Source organism: Athene cunicularia (assembly GCF_003259725.1).
Source record: "Athene cunicularia isolate RWA chromosome 17 unlocalized genomic scaffold, athCun1 chr17_part1, whole genome shotgun sequence".
Lineage (NCBI taxonomy): Eukaryota > Metazoa > Chordata > Aves > Strigiformes > Strigidae > Athene > Athene cunicularia.
This window is the reverse complement of record NW_020799122.1, coordinates 8,699,713-8,721,044: the sequence shown is the minus strand read 5'-3', so window position 1 is coordinate 8,721,044 and position 21,332 is coordinate 8,699,713. Positions and strand designations below refer to the sequence as shown.

The 21,332-nt window shown below is 52.1% G+C and overlaps 1 protein-coding gene across 1 annotated transcript in view; it reads right to left on the bottom strand.

Moving 5' to 3' along the window:
• Positions 1-21,332, bottom strand: part of ASTN2 (astrotactin 2) — a 301,231-nt gene that overhangs the window by 92,950 nt on the left and 186,949 nt on the right. Inside the window, exon 16 of the mRNA XM_026860237.1 lies at positions 11,843-12,108. Within this exon, the coding sequence (XP_026716038.1) occupies positions 11,843-12,108 (266 nt within the window). The remainder of the gene's footprint in view (positions 1-11,842; positions 12,109-21,332) is intronic.

Below are 21,332 nucleotides of genomic sequence, written 5' to 3'. Positions count from 1 at the left end.
TGCATGCTGGTTCATCCCTGGGGATGGGGAGTGTTTGCACAACCCTACAGAGGGCTTCTCCTGGGGTGGGGACTCAGCTGCCTGCAGAAACAAACACTCAGGCCCATTTGTGACACTGGACATCATATGTAGGGTACCTCTACACAGCTGCTGTGCATACTAAAACTCTTCCACGTGCCCATTCCGTGCCTGTTTCTATCCTCACTAAGACTAAAGTAATTCCTACATCCCCAACAACAGAGACCACTTCCATCCTTCTCACAGATTTGCTATTCATATGAGCTGCCCTCCTGCAAGGAGATTGCTGCTTTATTCATTTCCATAATGAATACTCACAAGCCAAATAACAGTATCTGGAAGAAAAAACAAACAAACAAACAAACAAACAAACAAACTGTAAAATACTTGTAGGGTGTTCCCCAGCCGGGCAGTCCCCCCTCTGCAGGCTGTCCTCAGCATGACCAGGAGCCCTCCTGACCACTCCTAATGATGCCAGTGGATCTCCAGAATAACTGCTTTTTATCTGCTGGGGTCTGAGGTTGAAACACTTTGAATTCCCAAAGCCTTCAGTTCTAACCCCACGGTGTCTTCCCTGGGCTCAACCCGCAGCTCAGGATACTCGGCATCAGTCCTCATGCTACAGGATGGGGCACCCCTCGCTCTGTACCCTGCTGCAGTTCAGACTCCATGGATTTACGGTGGTTTCTCCTGCTATCCTTTGCCTATTATACCTAATTAAACCTCCAGCTTGGAAGACAGCATCTCTCCCTGCACACACACATAGCCAATATTCAACCCAACCCTGTGAAGCCACAACGCCCTGCTAGAATAATCATAACACCAAAACTTCATCCACTAAAACAAACCTCTTTGTAATGCTTTTGACCTTTTAAAAGGCACATTTTGGGGCTGAAATGCTTCATGGGTCCTCATCCACGTACAGCAGCCTCGCTGCCAGCCTCCACGCAGCCCAGCTCACAGCAGCACTATTCCGCCCATTCAAAGCCGCCTGCGGATGCCTGGCCCCAGCGATACCGCCTGAGCTGCCAGGTTACGCCTTAAAGATAAAAACGTGCCCTTTGAGGAGGACAGGGACGGCTCCAGTGGCTGTGGCATTTAGCAGAAAACTCTAGGAAAAGCGCCATCCCGGGGAGGTTTCTGAAAAGAGAAGGTATAAATAGAGCCTGACGTCAGGGCTCCCATTGTCCAGGGTTTTTTTGCTCTCCCCAAACACCCTGAGCACCTTTAACAGGCGCCTAGAGGCTCTCACGTCTGAAACATTTTCTGCTTCCAGGCATTTACAAAGTGGGACTGTTCCAGAAAGGAAAAAAAAAAAAAAAAGAAAGAAAAAAAGAGGAAGGAAAAAATATGTGAAAGAGAGAATATGTGATGTTATTTTACTTTGGTTTTTAGAATGTAATTGAAGCACGGGGCTGGAAAGGGTGTCGCAAAGTAACTGGTGAGCACGGAAGACAGAGGAGTTTATCTGACACATGGATAAGCGGGTGCAGGTACATCTCTGTCGAGAGCAGCATGTCTGTGCAGGATAAAACCAGAAAATGATGCATGTAGATGGATGGTGAAGCATGTTCTCTCTGTAGGAAGCAGGACAAATGGGCATGTTGTGGGCACAGACATGCACTGTGGACAAAGACAGATGTTGGGTGACCCTTGGAAGAGCTGCATTGTCACATCAGTGGCACCTCTCTGCTGTCACCCTGTCCCCAGCTCTGACCCCCGTGCTCTGCACACTCCCTCCCTAATCCCTCACCCGGCTCCTCCCTGCGCATCCCCAGCCCAGGGAAGAAATCCTACCCGCACCATCCGTGCCCTTTAGCCAAATCCAATAGCCAATTCCTTCCTTCTGTTTTCTTTTTTCTGCTGGTAAGTGCAAGGCTGGATGAGCAATCCCCTCTGCTCTGCCTGCCCAGCCTCGCATACATTTTAATTAGATCCTGCAGGTACCCAGCCGTCATCTGCCTTGTGTCAACCTTCACACAAATGAGGTTAGCTAATCGATGCGTCCTTCAATTGGGCTCATTAAGGCGAGCGCACCTACGCACACTAACTGGGTTACGGAGAGCACGGCTAGCCCTCAGTGCTGGCTGCTGCCTGCCTCCCATCTCCAGGAGCCAGCTGACATCAGGGTCAGGCTAGGGGTGGCCAGGCAATCAGGACTCAACTTCCCTTGCTTTCCAGCAGGATTTTGAGCCAGTGGTTTCCAGGATTTGTCCATCAATACCAAGGAATGTGTGTTGAAAGGGTGGAGAAGTGGCAAGAGCGAATTCATGGGCTGAAATGGGTAAGATCATGCAGAAAGTGATGAAGCTCTCCACAGGAAGATGTTCACCATTGCTTTGGGGGGCTCCACACCCTCTGTGGAGACACCAGCCTGCTCTGTGATACACACAGTGGCTCCACTAAAAGTTCAGGACAAATGGAGGGTCTCCATGAGCTTTGAGGACTCTGTGGTCCTCCCAGCCTTGAAGCCAGGTACAACTTTTGCTGTAGTTCACACACAGCCCACTCCATCTTCCCTTGCCTCCCCCAGACCACTCCAGGCTCTGGCTGCAGTGGCAGAGGCTGCTCTCAGACCCTGGCAGAGTCCAGCACGTGAAGTCACCTTTCCTTGAAAAGCTTTAGCCAGCCCAGCCCCAAAGGCACGCTGCAGGCACATGCTCCTCACAGGTGGAAACCATGGGAAAACCTCTCCTCCCCTTTCTCCTTCTGACAGCATAGCCCAGGAGGTACAGGACTGCTCACAAACCCTCAACAGCAGCTGCCACCCAAACCAGGAGCCCAACACCACAGGAAGACCAAGAGCAACAGACAAAGGCTGCAGCAAAGGTGCTGAGACCTGCCCCATGGGCAGCTGCAGCCCTTGGGAGAGCTGCAGGTGGGAATGCACAGGGACCTCCCTGGACTGTGACAGCTGAGGACCAGCTGCCCGGGAGCAGGCACCTCCCTATCTCCTGACCTTCCCTCCCGCCATGCTCAGAAATGTGCAGCAAACTCTCTCCTTCCTACCAGGAGACACCACGTCCAACAAGAAGACCATCTCCAACACGACTATCTCCACATCGGATGCTTTGCCCTGGTGGTCACGCCAAGCTACTGAGCTGGGAAAACTCAACCAGCTCTGCAAGCTGGGGATGGCAGAGTCGCCCCCGACGCGTCGTCCTGCGCTTGCCAACCACTCCCCAGGATCTCAACGCCCCTCTGTGCCCTAAGGCAATTTTATCTTTCATTTAAAAGTATCCAAATTGTATTGTTTCCCTGTGAGTCAGCCCATTTAGTTTATGTCCTTCAGTGCCAGAGGGGAAATTTATGAGATGAGAAACTGGCTCGAAACGTTTATTTTCTAGATGACGAGTCATGCCATTAGATATATAGCATTATGAATCATAGGAACAGCATCTAATTTGCTCTTAAAGGTATAATAGGTCTGACTCCCCACACCCATACACACACATATATTGGATTGATAGTTCCCCCATAGGATGGCTAGTTCATTTGTTTTGACACAAGCAAGACTTACAGGACCATAAAGTCCCATCTTACCATAAGTTAAGCCTATTCATAAAAAAATATTAGGGAAACGAATGATCAGCTAAGCACATTTATCCTACACTCAATTGCATATGGATCTTTCTCCTGTTGTTATTTGTGCTCAGGGGGAGGCCATTTGGCCCAGTTTTATAGCTTAAACACTCTGCAACAGAATATAGAAGAACATTTCCTTTGTCCTCTGTCAGACCTGGCTGATGGAGGGAGAAGCATTAAGTTATTTCTGACCGTGGGTTTTCTGTTGACATCCCTGGAGAGGTAAATTATAGGACATGAAGAAACCTTTCAGATCAGCATATGTGGGACTCAGCACACACCACAGGGGCTGGTGTTTCCAAACGAGGTACTGGAAAGGACATGTGTTGGGTGCTTATCTGTGAACACCTGGTCTTCTCCATGGCTGACAGGGATATAAAAGTCTGGCTCAATTGTTTCTGAGTCTAGGTTTCTCTGTGGTTGGTATGCACACCTCAGTTTCTGGAGAAATTAAAAAGGAAATACAGGGAGACAAAAAACCAACCACAAATGAGCATGCAGGCTGGACAGAGATGTGCTGGAAATAGTGGAGATGATCTAGAAGCTAGAAATTTGGTACATTTTGGGTTTTGCACTGGTTTCCCTGGTCTTTGTTGGCTTGTTTGTTCTTCTCAATGTAGAAGGAAAGGAAGAAGAGTGGAAGCAGGCTGGGTCATGCCAGCGGACAGGCTCATCCCCAAGTCCAGGGACACAGCAGTCAAGGGAGACATTCTGTCCCTTCCTATCTGCAGAATGAAGATGTTTCCTGAACATCATCACCACCTTCCCTCATGGGCAGGCAGGAGGCAGAGGGCACCTGGTGAGCTGCAGCCCTGTTCTGCTTGCCAGCAAATCCAGTCACCCAGTGATGCCACCCCACACAGTGCCTGACACAACAGGGCCACTGACCGGAGCTCCCACACACTGCTGTGCTCCAAGTAGTCTGTAGATAGCAACAGCAATACTGACATCAAGGGAAAGAAGACTGTGGGATGCAGGCTCAAGCAGGGATTTCACAGTGTGAATGGGATGCTACCATGATGACAGGGTGGCTGGAGGAAAAGCTTTCCATGCCAGTGCTGTTCACAGGAGATAAATGCTGTTCCTTAAGACTAGATATCTCTGGGAGGAGGGGAGGGAAAAAAATAGAGGGGGAGGAAACCTAAGGATTTCCCAGGCCAGAGACTCTTTCCAGGATCATGCAGTTCGCGTCTGAAAGTCTGCTCCAGGTTCACAGCAAAGGAGGATGAAGTTTCCCTACTGCTGTTGGCAGGTGATCTCATCTTGTGCTGCTCACACCCTCCCTGCCTCCGGCTGCCTGTCCCTGGGGAGCAGGATCACCAGCACTTCATCCTGGGAAGGCACATCAGCGGTTTGCCGGAAAGGTCAGGGTGCTGGAAGGGACCCAGGGTGGGCAGCATCCTGGTTTCTGTTATTTACGGGATCTGAGGGAGCAGCAGAGGACACTGTAAAACCTGGCAGCAGGGGAAATAAAAGACTTCACGCTGCAGTGAGAGTCCCATCCTGGGGAGCCGGCTCCGTTTTCACACCTCAGCTACAAAGCTCCCCATTATAGCACCATCAGGGCGGTTACAATGCGGCTATTCTTCCCCTAGTAACGCGAGTCGGATGTGGGCTAGAGCTGCAGCAGGATGCTCAAGTGCACAAGGAGGAGAAGAGCCAATTAGCAGATATTAAAACAAAGCAAAACCAAACAAAAAACCCCACACCCCAGACCAAAACAAAAAAATTACCTCAACAATACAAACACTGTCTCCACTCGCCCTGCCTCCCTTTCAATTTTGGCGGTGGAAAAAGAAATCCCTGGCACCAGCCCTCCGCTCCTTCAGAGGCTGCTCTGTGGAGGCTGCCTATGTGCAGGGAGGATCGTTGTTCCCCAGTGGCTCTGCTATCGGGTGTTACAGGGGGGCCACAGTGAGCCCATGGCCTCAGGGATGCCTCTCACCCTGTCCCCATAGCATCCTGCAAAACCTCACCCTCCTCCTGCCTGGCCCAGGTGGACAGAGGACGTCAGGAGAACCAGCCCCAAGGTACAGGGCAATGGAAGGGCCCAGGTATCTGCCCTCCTGAATGGGATTCGAGGGGTATGGCCAATCTCTTCCCTAAGAAATCAGTCCATATTTGACTTCTCCAGCCTCAATTCCTCTGTCCCTCCCCCTCAGGTTCATGGTTCCCCTAGTCCTGCTCAAGTCTAGGACCAATCTCCTCCAGGCATGTTTCTGGCCTTCACTTACAGAGGTTTGCTTCCCTACAGGCTGAACCGGGATGGCCACATGGGCAATGTTTACCCAGTGGAGTCAAGGGCTCCTCTCCAAGGCACAATCATGATTTCAAAGCCAGCAGCAGAGCCCAGACAATGTCCGACAAGGCAATGTCCTGCTGCAGGACCATGGGGTCTCAGGGCAACAGTGCCAGGCTCCTGCAGCACCAGATTTCTCAGATGTGCTCTTTTTCATCTGCTCTGCCCTTTGCGGGCAATGTCAACACCAAAGTGGGGGGGTCACAGCACTAGTGATACACTTGGATACTCCAGCTCCTTGCCCAGGGGCTGGAGAGCTGCAACGGTGAGCCCAGACCACACAGATAAGGGTGGACTCCCCACTGCCCTGATGGACAGGCAGCGATGGAGGTATGATGAACACATTTCACCCCATTGTGGGGCCTTTAGACCATCTATCCTAGTGAATCGGGGTTGGTAAAAATGCATAGAAGGGCTCCAAGTACATAGTCAGGGCATGGCTCCGTCACACTGTGCCTTAAAACAGTGAGTGCAAGAAAACCTTGACCCCCCAGACCTGAACCACCATCAAAACCAGCTACACTTTGCACTTCTGCTGAAATACAGAATCACAGAATCATTCAGGTTGGAAAAGACCCTTGGGATCATCGAGTCCAACCATCAGCCCTGCTCTACAAAGTTTTCCCCTACAGCAGATCAGAGCAAGCAAGCAGCAAGGGCACGGAGATCGGCTGGACCCAGGAGGAAAAGCAACCCCAGTTTGTGCAGCTCCCTCTGAAACAGCCTCCACCACTTTGCCATCATCTGTGCAAGCAGCTATGCCCCTCCAGGGAGGGGATGGACACATGCTCCATCATCACCAGCACATCCTCAGAGTGAGCTGAGAGTAAGAAGTTTGAAGGATGGAGGATGGGACAATGAAAAAGGTGCTTTCCCTTCTCTTCATCCCAGCTAGCCTTCTGGTCCATGATAACCCATCTGCCCGTCTGGCTGGGCTCAGGCAGTCTTTCGAGCCGGCGCAGCACTCCCCTGGGACACAAGCACGGCACACTCACTGCCTGCAGCTCCCCTGGTCCTCACTCCCAGCGCCCTGGCCAAGGCCACCCTGGGGACACTGAAGTGGTCAGTGGTGGCCATCCTCTACTCAGAAAGAGATGGCTCCATGGGGCCAGCGGGTGCTCGCAGGCAAGGGGTGGGAAGGAGCGATGGGGAATTTTACTACAACCTCAAGAGCTGCTGTCCCAGCCGGTGACCCAGTGGGGGCTCTGCAGGTGCCCAGCGTGCAGCACTGCTGGCACAAGCACACCGTGGTCCATGCACAGGCAGTGAAGCAGCTCTCACTGAAGGACCTGCCAAGGTCCCAGCCACATGCCAGGCTCCTGCCAAGGCCAACGGGGCGGGCAGTGAGGAGACATGCCCCCCAGCAAGCCTCCACACCGCAGGTTGGATCATGTGTGCTGCCGTGGCTGCAGGCAAATGCTGAGATAACTCAATTTTTGAATTAAATCAAGGTCCTAGGGGTCTTCTAAAAATCCAGGCTCCACATCCATTTGTCTCCTTAAATACAAACAACAGGGGTTTGAGTCCATTTCCCACCAGGAGCGAGATTGATCTCTCCTGCCTCCCTTCTCTGCGCCCCCCTCACCACGCCACCCTCTAAGCACTTCTGCAGCTGGCGGAGCCGCTCTGCGGGAGCAGCTCTGTGTTTGTTTCGGGTTTCAGGGGGGGAAAGGAACAGACCACAACCAGGAGGGACTACACTGCTGAACACATCTGCCTCTTTCTTCCCCACCACTGGCCACAGCTGCTTTGTGGCTCTGGCCATGCACACGTGCATCTCTGTCAAAGGTGCTCCTGGGTGCGCTGAATCTTCCAGGTCTTGGTGCCACTCTCCAGGCTGGTGCTGGCAGTGAGATGGGTGGGGGACACAAAGCATCCCCGCTCCTCCTGGTGCCTCTCAGGGTGAGCTGCTTGGCTTGCCTTCCCGCAGCCCAGCCAGGGGATATGGATGTTTGTAGAGTATGCAAAGTTGGGGTCTCACTCTCTCAGCCTGTACCCTTGGTGGACTCCAGGGCTATGCTGGGCACTAAGAAGCATGTTGCCTATCCCATGGGGTGAAGGCAGCCAGGACTGTGTTGATGGTGGAGGAGGAAGGCCACCACAGCCTGGCACTCTGGCTGGAGTGATGTCTGGCTCTCGTCTTCTTTGGCTCCAGGATGTTCGCTACAGGGAAGTCAGCCAGGGTCACCATGTCTTTCTTCTCTTCCATCACATGCACCCAAGAGCATCCTGCCCTCAAGGTGTCAGGGGCAATTTGCCAGCAGAAAGCTCCACATCGGATATAAGTTGGGTCTGGTCAGCCACTGACACTGGTGGAGGTTTCTTCCACAGTTCTGTAGTGGAGAATGTCCTCCAGCTTCATCTGGACATGGCAACAGAGGGACTGCTCTGGTGTCTGCACTGCTGCAGAGACCAAGTGAAGCAGAATAGAGATGGGGGGAGACAGTATCAATCAAAACATAATGCAGATCCCAGAAGTCACTGCCAAGGTCATAGCTTCTCTGTTTCTTTACATCCTTTGAACTCATGTCATGAGCATTTATACTGAAGAGCAATGGAACTATAGACCTACTTGGACCAATTTAATCTCACCAGCTGACCAGGACTGGTGGAGAGAGGACTCCAGCACTGCCTCTGTTCCAGCAAGCAATCCTTACTCTGTGAAACCTTCCACACACAGCCACATAAGCCATGACAGCTATGAAATAGCCATTCAACAAAGCCCTTCAAAAGGTCCTTAGACTTTCAAGCACAGCGCTGCCAAAGTCCCCAGCCAGGCTGCAGCTATCAGTGACCGTACAAGTTCTCTGATTAACACTGTTGAACCACAGGGGGAAACAGAAACATCTCCTAGCAGGGGGTCAATCCATAGTTTTCATTGTATGAAAGAAGGAAAAGAGGGGCCATCAATAACTGGCAGTGCCCCAGTAAGCTGCTCTTCTCCACTGCTGGGAGCAAGAGCGATGCTTGAGCAGGACTAGGGAGACAGACCAAGCCCCTGCTGATCACACACAGCAGAGCGTTACCTTAGATTCACAGCACAAATGTCTCAGGACAAATGCTCTGTGGGCAGCAAAAGGCAAAACCTGACTCCTGGAGCCCTTCTAAATTTCAAGCCCTTGCTTCAAACAAGAAAAGAGCAGTTCCCAATGACATAAAAATAGTTTTCTAACTTATTTTGTATGGGCAAAGCAATATATTTTCACCTAATCTCCCTCTTGGAAATGGTCAGTTTTAGCTGAAATCAAACATGCACACATAGAAAAAATCACAAATCAGTCCAAGGCAGACACCCAGCATGGAAACTTAAACCCCAGCACTTAAGAGTCTGGCAAGGTCATCAGCAACTCAGAACATGGCCTTGTACCGTGTGGTAGTTGTAAATTTTAAAAAGTGCATAACTCACTGCATTGAGTCAGATGAAAAAGACAAACCTACTGAAAAAACCTACATGTACTGAAGTGGGCGAAATGCCTTTACCTGTGTCTTGCCTCATCTCTGCTGCTACACTTATATGGGAAAATTTTCAGTGAACTTTATAGATGTTAGTATCCACCTTATTTTGACCTTGCTTTCTCTCCATACACATATATAATTACCTATGTGGACATATATGCAAAGAGAAAGACCTTCATTGTTTACAATTATTTTTTTTTTTAATACTATGGGGGAATTGGAAACTGCTTGCAGTTCCTGTAAGGTCAGCATTTGCTGTATCAGTTCAGTATTGTCCACATGAATGCTCCTCAGAGGTGCAGGACTTGACTCAGCCCAGGCATCTGCAAATCTTGTTTATGCCACAGGCAAACGCCACTCTGATAGTGCCTGGGATCTCCCCCCAGGCTTCCTACTTGATGCTGAAAAGACATTTCATCATCCAGACCATCCACAAGATGCTCCTGACAGCACCTGCCCTTTGGGAGCCTATCCCAGTGCGCAGAGCGAGGCAGCGATTCAAGCCAGTGGCTTGCTGGCACGCTCGCAGTGGACCAGGGCACACTGCTGGGTCTCAGTGACAGGGTGATGCCCCTGTGGTGGTGGCAGCTTTCCACCACCCCTAGACCCCTTTCCTTTTCATGGTCACCCTCCCTCTCCACCAACGGGAGAAGGCAAGGGGAAGGCCATGCCCCTGTCCCCACGGGTATCGCTCATCCCCAAGCTCACGATGCCACAAGAGCATCTTGTGAGAGATGCTCTGGGTGAGCAAGTAGAAGGAGAAGGAGGAGGAATGAAGCATCGAATTAAACCCACTGGAAGATGTCTGGGGCTTCTCTTGTTTATTGCTCATTGGGATTTTGTTTATTTGAGTGTTTGCTGGTTTTCCCGGCACCTCAGCAGAAAGCACAATGTGGGCTGTCCTCCAGCTGCAGCTGATGGGGCCAGCCCTCTGCAGGAGCCAGGGGAAGGAGGAGAGGAAGGAAGGAGGCTGCTGCTGGTAAAACACAGGCTCCAGCTGCCCAGGACAAGGAGGAGCCCCAAGTGAGCCTGGCACAGCAGGCAGCGTCGGCAGGGTTGGGGGGACAGGTGAGGAGAAGGAGGGGGCCTTGCAGCCAGAGTCAGAGAGGCAGGGTGGCATTGCCACCTGGGCACAGGGCTAGGAAGGGGAACTGGTGGCGTGCAGGGTCCATGGAGATCCCCCAGATCCTGCTGGACTCTGATTGCTCTTGTTGTTACCCCCTCCCCACTGGCTAACCTACCTCTCGTACCCCCAAAGGAACATCTCGTGGATTGCTGCTGAGAAGCACATCTTTCTTGCCTGAGGGAAATCAACTTTCCCACTGCTATCTCTGTACCTGTAATGTCCCAACCCAGCAATGCCTTGGACGTGCTGGCACTGGCAGGTCAATGTCTACACAAGAACTACCCAGTGGGAAGGGTAGACACAGGTGGGGAAACAATGCAGGATGAGACAATAGCAGGAGAAAGGGAGTTTGAGGAAAATAGCTGGAAAGAGAGAGGAACTGAGGTATGGAAGTCGGGCTCAGCTGTATGGAAGAACCAGGAGGGTTGATGAGACGGGAAAGCAGGAACAAGATCAAGAGGTAGGCAAGGAGGGACAGTTCTCATAAAGTACTTGGGTGCCAGGAGAAGCACGGGGGCTCTTTTGTCAGTAGATCTGGGAAGGGGATGAAGTACCACTCCTGGTGGTCACACCTCCAGGTGCTAGGATTGCTTCCCTCTGTATCCCACCCACAGCTGCTGCACACTGGATCACTCCCGGCATCTTAATCAAGTGCAGGCTCAGTGCTAATAAGTGACTTGAAGCAGATCTGTCGTTTCTGGACTTGAGACTGGAGTTAGAAGGCTACGGAGGAGGGTGGTGGGTGGCAGTGAACCAAGGAAGTGAGAAATCAGTGTCCATAAGGATTAAGTTCTTGCAGGAGGCAGAGGAGCCCAGCCCCAGGGAAGGGTGACCTCCAGCTCGGCTGGTCCCTCCTGGAGTAACAGTGACCTCCTGTGGCTGCGGGACTGTCCCAAGGGGCTGCTTATTCCTTCCCTCTGCACCAGTGTTTTGCAAAGCCACCCTGGAGCCCTTCAGGGCTCTGGCCACCCCTGGCACAGCTATGGCTGAGATCTCAGAGCCAAGAGGGAAAGACTGATCCGGTGCCTGGCTCCTAAGACCCCTCCGCAGGGCACATCCTGCCCACTGGTGTCTGCTGTGGGGGGACACCAGGAACAGCCGTGGCCCCGGCTGCTTATGGCATTGCCTTCACCATACTGAAGGCAAGGAGACATGGGTCTGTGAGGGCTGTAGGTGGTGGGCAGCAGGATCTGACAGCTCCATCGCTGACCCCATCCTGAGGCGTTCCCCACCAAACATAAACACAACACCAGTGCCCTGCTCTGGGGAACCCAACATTTATGCAAAGGATGGCAGACTTGAGAGGGGACTAAGGTGGGATCATAGTGGCGGAGCTGGTCCATCACCGGCTCACTCACCTCCCTGGTATCGTTGTCCTGGATCAAAGCATACAGAGGCACCACTCGGTTGATCTCCAGCAGAACCGGCATAGGGCTGAGCTGCTCCTTGCCAGGGCGCCGGCACAAATGGCAAGTGGATGGGCAGCGCCCTTTCTCCTCGCAGTGAATCTCCACTCCTGAGATGAGATGGTCATCAGACAGCATCTGTGCTGTCAGCAGGCCTGAGAGATAGGTGATGAAGGGCATGGATTTCAATTCCTTCTTGTTTCCAAGCTCAGTTGTTTCTGGTTTAGGGAAAGGGAAGAAACCAAACAACATTAAAAAAATTTCAGCACAGCCATCTTCCCAAACTCAAACTTTGCTGCAGCCAGGATAAATGTGAGTGCTGAAGACCAGGTGGGAGCAGAAAACCAGAAAGGTCAAGGAAAGAAGGAGAAAAACAGGATTTGCAGGTCACTGCTTGGGAGTGGGTAGAAAGTGTGAGCATTTTCAGACAAGCACTTCTAGAGTGACAGAACTGACCATGTTCTCTTTTTTTTTGCAACTTGCATATTCACTTTCTGCACTTCAAAATGAAACAAAACCACCCAAGTGTATCTTCCCTGCCAAAGAGAAACCTCTCCAAAGCGACCAGGTCAAAGAGCTGAGTGCCCTCACCCCCACCCAACAGCAGCCCTTTCTAGTCCCTGTTGTCCTTAGCTTTCTCTTTTGGGTGACACATTATCCAGGGCATGGGATGGACCCAAAGAAGGCTGCAGGGACTACACTGTGGGATGTAGTTATCACCCCCTCTTGACAGAGGGGCTAAGCAGGTACCGGAACAAACTCACTGTATGGGGAACAGATGGAAACGTTACCAAAACCAAACTGTCAGCACTTGGCTTTCAGGAAATATTCAGTCCTTTAAAACCCATTGTGAAACTTTCTTGTGGTCTTAACCACAAGGCCATAAACCCAGAGAGCCTTACTTTGTTCTGCCTTTGTCCAAGTGCTCACTAAGACAAGGGAAGTATTGCACCTGGTGATACCCAGAGCAAAGGAGACAGGACTCCCATCTTTGTCCTGTACACTTCTATTTAAACTCCTTATCTATAAACACTCCTCTTGGGTTGATCCAAGAAGTAAGGTCCAACTTTCATAACCTGGTGATAGACCTACAGAAGAAAAGCCTTTCTCTACCCTGTGCCCACATGAGGCTCCCAACACCATGAGCTGGATGGCTGTTGCCTCCAGCAACAACTTCCCGGTCCCACGAAGGAGCTGTAGAAGGAGGATTGTCTCAATGCTTGCAGTGACATGTAGCTGATCTGGCAAGGCGCTAGTCAATTAGAAATACAAGTAAACACAGTACTCATTCATGACTCCCGAAGCCCTTCAGGCTAGGGACAGCCCTTCCCTGCTGTCTGGCTGTCAGGGAACACTTCTGTATGCAGGATCAAAGCTGTCACAGAAAGAAAAAGCAAATTCCAACCAACCCGTCTTTCAGTGTAATAAAAGGGGGGTAGTTGCTAAGATAAACTAAAACACGGCTGTGGGGAGATGTCTCAACATCTAGGGAGACAGTGGGGTACACAGACATGGAAAATGAGAGTTGGAGCTGGTTCTTGGGAGAGATAATTTTCTAGAAGAGCAGCTCCAGGCAACTTCAAGTCTTATAAGGGAAAACCATGAAGCCATGACAAACTGTGTGGCTCAGAGAGAGGGAAGCTACAGGCGATACCATGAGCCTCTTCTCACTTCTGGATAAGAGTAACATATTTTAACATTACTACTAAATTACATGTGGAAGAGCAAGAAGATGACAATGCCACTTCCAGGCTAAAAAGCAGTGATTTCAGAGATCCTCGATGGGGAAGGAAGCTTTGGAGCCATGCTTTGAGGGACAACATGAACACAGAGCTGAAGAGAAAGTGGAATCAGTTATATCATGATTGGCAATAGGATATCAAACCTCCCTTCCTGAATCAGTGGCTTTATAGCTAAGAATTAGAGACCACTAGCATCAAATGTCTGGATGTGTCCTTAATACAGGCTATGGCTTAGCCTAAGCTTAGCTAAGGCTCGTCTGGAGATGTGGCGCACAGCAAGCCTTTCTAAAAGGTTTTCTGAAAAATCATTGTTCAAATCTCTCATATAGGCTTCCACCAACACCTGGAAGACCTGGAGACAGCCCAGGCTGGATGGGCAGCACGGTCCAACTGCTAGAGCACCGCTCTGGGAATGCCTCGTGGAAGGCTCCGTTCCAAGCCATCTGCTCTGTGCTTCTCCCCCTGTGTTACCCACCCTCTCCGCATTGAAGCACAGGGACACAATGCATGGGCACACAGTGCTTGTGGGCTCAAGTGCTCTTCGAGTACAAACAAGCAGTAAGCAGTGGGATGAATAAGCAGGAAGAGAAACCTCCCTTGGTCCTCCTCAGTTACGGTCTGTTTGCAAGGAGCAAGCTGAGGCAAGTAAGGAGCAAAATAAACCTCTGAGTAAGAATTTCCATCTGCAGGACAGTGCTAACTCCAGTCTCCCTGCATTGCCCCATGCTGAGGGATGCCCCCAACTGATGCAGATGTAAGAGCTTAGATTCAAGTGTTTGCATGAGCTTCCTCATCCAGGAATATAGATGGAGCTCCACGCAGTGGTGTTCCACCAGACACGTCACCGTGGGGAAGGAAAGGACACAGCTTCCCTGCAAATGGTGGGCTAGACATGGAGAGCCGTCCCTCTGCATCCACCCTGACAACACAGCCCCTTTAGCAAGCAAAGAAAATGAACATGAGCTCATCCGACATATCCTGCACCACCACCACCACCTCCTTTGTCTATCGCTCCCAGGAAAGGGCACTCTAGCCGGGGGTGGTGGAGGTGGCGGTTTCAAGAGTTCTCCAAAGGGACTGACATGAAAGTGAGGGTTCCTCCTTCCTCCTGAAGTAAACCCAGATGGAGCAAAGCCCTTTCAGGAGCAGCAGTCGTCAAATGGAGCTACAGAGGGAAAAGCATAGAGGTCTGCAAATAAAGTAGGGTAGAAAACTGTGTGAACAGCACAGCTCCTCTTCCATAGCAGCCATGCACTCAGCAACAGATTAACCGCAGAGCCTACTCATGGGACAGTCGTCAGCAGAGCAAACTTCACAGGTAAGGTAGAAACGGCTGTCTGCATTTAATCCGTGTTCTAACAGTTGAACTGTTCTAACAGTTTCCCCAGACACTTTGGGGAAAAGGATCACTTTGAAGACCGGCTTCCTGGGGATGTAAGGGGTTACTGTAGCCGAGCTTACTGGTTCAGCCTGCTGGGAAGGGATCCGCAGTGTTCCCTTGTACCGAAAAGGTTCTGGGTACAACTCCAAAAGAGGAAAGTGAAATAGGACGTGGCTCAGGAAAAGGAGACGGGCTTCACTGCCAAATTGCCAGCTCTCATCCAGACAAGCACTTGGAAGTCATCAGCACTGGATAGCAATTCCTGGTAGCTTTTGTGGAACAAGCTTTGGGGGCTTAATTACAGTCCTAACAAAATAATCACCCCATTTCTGCTATTGAAACCCGAGAGTGCCAGCTGCACAACCTGCTCGTGAGCCAGCTCCTCCAGAGCAGGGAGAGGCAGCAAGAAGGAACTGCTGCTCCTCATCTGCTTGCTCAGGGGTAGGAAGCATCAGCTCCAGGTGCCTCACCCCTAGAAAGCTGGTGATTTCCTTGACAGAGGCTGTGCTTCCTTCACTTTGCACCCACATCATCCACCACTCACAGCATCTCACAGGAGTTACTCAGATCTGGGAGGTATCTTCTCCCAAAACACATTCCTTTATTCCTGGACCTGCCATTGCAACTGTAGCCAAGGGAGAAGGGATCAGGGTCCCTCTATCTCCCTCTCTCCTACAACTGTGCTGAGTTTCAGTTGTCTGCTCAGATGCACACAAGAAGGGGGCTCGGGGGCCAGCCCGCATTCCCCACAGCAAACCCGACAGTGAACTGGAGAAACCCCCACATGCTCCTGGAGGCTCGGTCTGGCTTTTATTACCTAGTTGTTCGTCAGTGCCGAGGCCCAGCTGACTGGCTGCTTCTTGAACAAAAATAGGGGCAGCCCAACCCTATTCCTGATGAAGTCAAAGGAAGTTTTTGCTGTTGGATTGGAGAGAATCAGAACCAGACCCTGCAACATACCATTGCAATGCCATCTCCAGCTGCCAGCAAAGCCAACAGAAACCCTCCTGTTGTCTTCACTGCAAGCCAGGTCTGGTCCAAAGTAAATCCAGCTTTAGCATTCAGGTCCACATTGCACAAACCCCATGAAGAACTGGATAACCTCCCAGGGCACTCAGATTGCTCTTGCAAAGCCTCCACTTTGCTCCTAGTGAAGGATTTTGCAGGTGACTGCTACTAGGGTGCTCCAGAGGCCCCGTTCTGGCAGGAGGCTGAGGCTTGGCTGCAGGGGCTGCAGTGCGGCAGCAGCGAAGAGAGAGGGTTTCCTTATCAGCCCTCGCATCTGAACATGCTTTCGCTAATGCTGCTGGCAACTCACTTGAATCCTGGCAACATCTGTTTGGAAGCACAGTGCCGCGGATGTGGTTAGACGCATCACGGCAACTTGTGGGAGTTATTAGTTTGTTTGTTTGTCTGAAATATGTATTTAGAAAAAAAAAAGAAAAACAACAACACAACAAAACAAATAAAATAACAGCCTTCCGCCAAGCGTCAAGCCTTGCGTAAGAAAGGGAGGATGAGCAGTGCAGAGTGTGCAGAGGTACCGCTCGCCTGCTGGGGTGCCTGGCTCTGTCTCTCTGCTCCACCAGGATTTAATAACCCCACAGTACGAGGTGACTGCCTGCACAGCGTGAAGGGGTCCCTGCTTGGGATGTACCAGTTGCAGATGTGGGGAAATGCTTCCAGCGTTACCGGCAGCACCTCCTAGTGCTTGGACAAGAGGGAAGCACGATAACACCACTACTACAACAATAACAAAAGCATAATTACCTAATTCTTTTGTATTGGGAGTGCTGTTTTGTCTTGACAGCTCCCAGGAGATGATGGGTTTGTTAGTGGTCCAGCATTTTGTACAGCACCTCTTCCAAAAGGTCCCAAGTAATTCCAAAACTGGGAATCACTCCACTTACCACAAGAATGCAGCCACATCAGGGGTAGGATGTGGTAGCTCTTCAACAGCAGAAATGCTTGGAACACGGAGAGGAGAAGGCTCTCCAGTTGAAGCCGTAGAGAACGTAGAGAATGAAGAATATCAGGAACAGACCCAGGTAGGGATTCCTTCAGGCTCACCAGGTTAACACCACAGACACCAACTTGCTGCTCAGCTGGGCCTGATTTAGGACCTGGGTTTTGCATTTCATGCAAGGAAGTGGTAATTCTGATCCACCTCCCCTTTACACCATCCTCCGGCTGGACAGACTAGTGCCACCAGGGGCAGGGCAGTGGGGATTTATGGCCAATACACATCTGCTGGCACAGGCTGCCCGTTTATTACTTGGCAGAGTAATACCCCATTTGTTGGCAAATACATCGAAAGGGAGTTAGAAAGAAAATCAATAGTTGTGTTTGCCTGAGAATTTCTCTTGCAGTGAGATACTGTCAGTGCGGTAACCAACAGGTCCATGAAGAGTCTGGACAGATTTAATGCCGCGCGCTGTTAGTGACGGGCAAACAGTCTGGGGCTGTGAGGAAGGTGTGGGCGCGATGTCCAGGGGAGCCAGCAGTGCTCCTCTGTCACACGCATCCAGGTCTGCAAGAAGCACGGTGCCAGCCCCGGCTGCTGCCCAGGAAACGCCATCCGGGCAGCGGCTCAGGCCGGTTGCGCCAAACCGCCACGCGGCCAGTCACACGTGGGCCGGGGCGAGGGAGCGCTCCCCAGGAACCGACACCCGACTTTTGGGGAACGCAGCCACCCCCTGGCACAGCACCTCGCGTGGGAAGCCTGGGTGAAGGTGTGACTAAAGCCTGCCCGAAAGCGATGCCGCACACGAGTGCACACACCGGGAGCGTGGACGCCGGGGCTTGCAACAACCAGGGGCGCGCACCCGTGGGACGCCTCCGCCGAGCCCCCCGGAGCAGCCGGAGGGGCGGCGTGGGGTGGCGAGGGGCAGCGTGGGGCTGGCCACGGCGGGGCCACGGCGGGGCATTTGTGGCCACGGCGGTCCGTGAGGACCTGCTGCCCTCTCGTGGCACCGCGGGAGGATGGCTCTCGGGCTGGAGATCCCGCCACCGCTCGCTCTGTCGCTGTCACCCCACGGCCCCCTCCGCCGGGACCTCCGGGGCATCATCCTACAGGGAGCCCCCCGTCTCGGAAAGACGAGCCTGGCAACCCAAATGTGTAACATCTCTGAGTGCCAACGCGGGATAATCTCCTGACCATGTCGGTTTGTGACCCCTTTTGTCCCCCCATTATGTTCGGAGGGCTCCACACTGCCAGCTGCCTCTGCCCCCCCAGCAGCATCCCGCTGAAAACCCCCCTCTCCCTGCTGATGCTCTGCCCGTTGCTCCCAGCCCATTAATCCAACTCAATTAAACACAGACCCTGCAGACTCTTAGTACCCTGACACCCAATTGGAAGGAGCAGGGAGAGCCTCACCGCAGTGCTCGTGCTCAGCTGCACCGTGACCCCCACCTGCCCACAGCAGCCCCGCCGCCCTGGGGCTGATCCCGAAGGTACCGGCTGAGAGAATCCCGAGGCAGACCATCTCCTCTGCCCGCAGGTTGGACAGGCAGGCTCTGTGCTCAGCGTCAGGTGAGACATTTACAGACTTTCAAGCCCGTGGTATTAAGAAAATATTTGAGAGACCATTGATAAACCTCTATAAAATAGGACTGTGCAGGCACCATCAGGGAGCTTACTTTATCAAAGAACTACCTCTGCAGAGCCCTGCACGATCCCCACTGCCACCCTGCTGCCTGCACTGCCTCCCAGGAAGAGCAGCAGAAGCCCTGCTCTATTCATGCAATCACTGGTAGTATCTCAGTGCTCACCCCTCTCCTCCAAGCCGCTTCAGCCTCACAAGGGCAGCTCCAGGACCTCTCAAATTGCTGCTGCCACCAGCCATGTGCTGCTCTGTAAGACCCATATTGGCCACTGGCTCCCTCCCTGCTCCAATGCACCCACACACCCATTTCCCATGGGATGTCTGAGACCTACTTGCGTAGGGCAGCCCCTCGGGACACACCACCCTGCCAGGGGCTCGGGTGACTGGAGTCCTGGGCTGAACAGCCGCCCCCCCATCCTTCCCTGCCATGGCACATACTCTGACATGCTGGGTAACGTTACTGGCTCATCATATCACCTCTAACCAAATCTAGAGTCCTTTGGAGATTTAATGAATCTCCCTCAGATTCATTAAAAGCTTATTTCCTTATTCCTACCATTATTTTTTTTTCTCACACTGTTCATTTTTCAGGTATAGGCACCCTTACAAAATCCTCCAGACCACCCTGCTTCAATGCTTACGTCCACTTTTATTCACTGGGAAATGCATCAGGGCCTGAAAGAGCATTTCCCTGGTGATGTCAGAAACCAGGATTTTACCCCTTGTGCCCTCCCTGGGCACAGCAAGACACCCAGAAAACCGCTGGTGCTTGCAGGGGGTCCCACTGAGATTTGCTGCTCAGGGCCTGAAGCACGGCACAAAACAGGAGACGGTAAATCTCACTCATTTGCTTTTGCAACCCTGATCAGGCTTGCATGTGCTCTCTCTGCCTTTGAGTGCATATGCTGCCCACGTTACTGATCCCTGCTGCTCCTGATCACTGTGTGGATATCGGTCCCTTCCAACTGAACTATTCTAATTTTATTCTTATTTCTATTCTATTCTATTCTATTCTATTCTATTCTATTCTATTCTATTCTATTCTATTCTATTCTATTCTATTCTATTCTATTCTATTCTATCCTATCCTATCCTATCCTATCCTATTCTATCCTATCCTATCCTATCCTATCCTATCCTATCCTATTATTAAAAAGGTAGATGGCAAGAGTTGCTGCATTATGCTAGTGCTTTCTTCAGTGCTGGTTGGTAGCTGCTGGCACAGGTCAGCAAGCAGCACTGGAAACGTGCTGTAGCTTTTGTTGAAAGTTCTGGGCACAGCCCCACAGCTGCCGGCTCGGTGCCGGCTGTGCCGCACGCTGGAGAAACCACCCACAGGGTTTATGGGAAATGGTTAAACCGCAGGCTCATCTCATCTCCTCTCTAGGCAGCGAACACCTCTGAGCCTCCGGACCTCCACCTGCACATCAGCATGTGAGCAGGGCTGACGGCAGGATGCTGCCTGCACGCTGCTGGCACCTGCAGCACTGCTGGTGGCACTGGAGCAGTGGCACGGCTGGTGGGTGAAGGACACGGCTCCCCTGGACCCGCCTGCCCAGGCCTGGGCTTCTCCCTGCTCCCACAAAGGAAGCCCCAAGCCCTGACATTTCCTGATCTGCTGTGCAGCGCCACAGGGTCACAGTGAAACTGGTCTCTCTGCCATCTGTCAAGCAGTGTCATGATGGCTGAAGTGAAAGCCGAGCTGGAACGGGATCCGTGTTATTGACGGCCCTTGCACCAACGCGACCCCAAGAAACACCAGGGCAGAGCAGAGCCACGCTCTAGTGGCTAAAGCCCTGCCTCTGGCTGCCGCTGCCAGCCTGCAGGCAGTGTGAGAGTCCCTTTGAGGGGCGGAGAGGTCAGAAATAAAGGTTGGAGGGACGAGGTGGAGGAGGGAAGAGGCAGGAGGGAAATGACTGATTCTACGATTAATGACTCCGGTCATTAGCCCAGCGCGGGTGTAAGGGAGATGACATCCTTCACTACCTCCCGGGCGTGAGCAGATGAGGCGAATGACCGGCCAACGCAAGCTCTCCTCTGATCGAGAGCAAACCCTGTAACTGCTCGATTCCCCACAAACTGGTAATTTCCTGCCTGTGCCACAGCAGCTGCACCGACCGCTGGCCACCAGTGCCGGAATTGGGGCCACTGTGGGGAAGGAATTAAATTAACCAGGACGTGCCCTGAGCAAGTCCTTGCGTAAGCGACTGCAGCTGCCTCTCTATCCACTGGCAGTATTTATGCACAGCACCCAATCAACTGATTACATTTGCTATTCTCTACCTAAAAATAGTCCTTTTATTCCTGGGACTCCACAGGCTGCTCCAATGCAGTTTATGAAATGGACCGAGAAAAACAAATTTTCATTAGGTGACGCAAAACCCAAGAGACGCTCCGGACCCCGTCAGAGGGAAGGGCAGGGGGAAGGGGCTGCAGTACCGGCTGATCAGGGAAAGGGCACGGAAATAAAACACTGCACGTAATAAAACAAAACCCCAAATAAAACATGTTTCTGTTTCCTTGTTTTCTTTTCACCTTCCTCGATAGAAACAGCTGCAGCACAAGCGCGGAGGAGGGACCGACCTGGGAACGCCCCATGCGGGCAGGTCCCTGCTCCCGCCGCCCTCACCGATCTTCCCTCCCGCTGGTCGGGACCACCCCGCCGGCTCGGCTCGGCTCGGCTCGGCTCGGCTCGGCTCGGCTCGGCTCGGCTC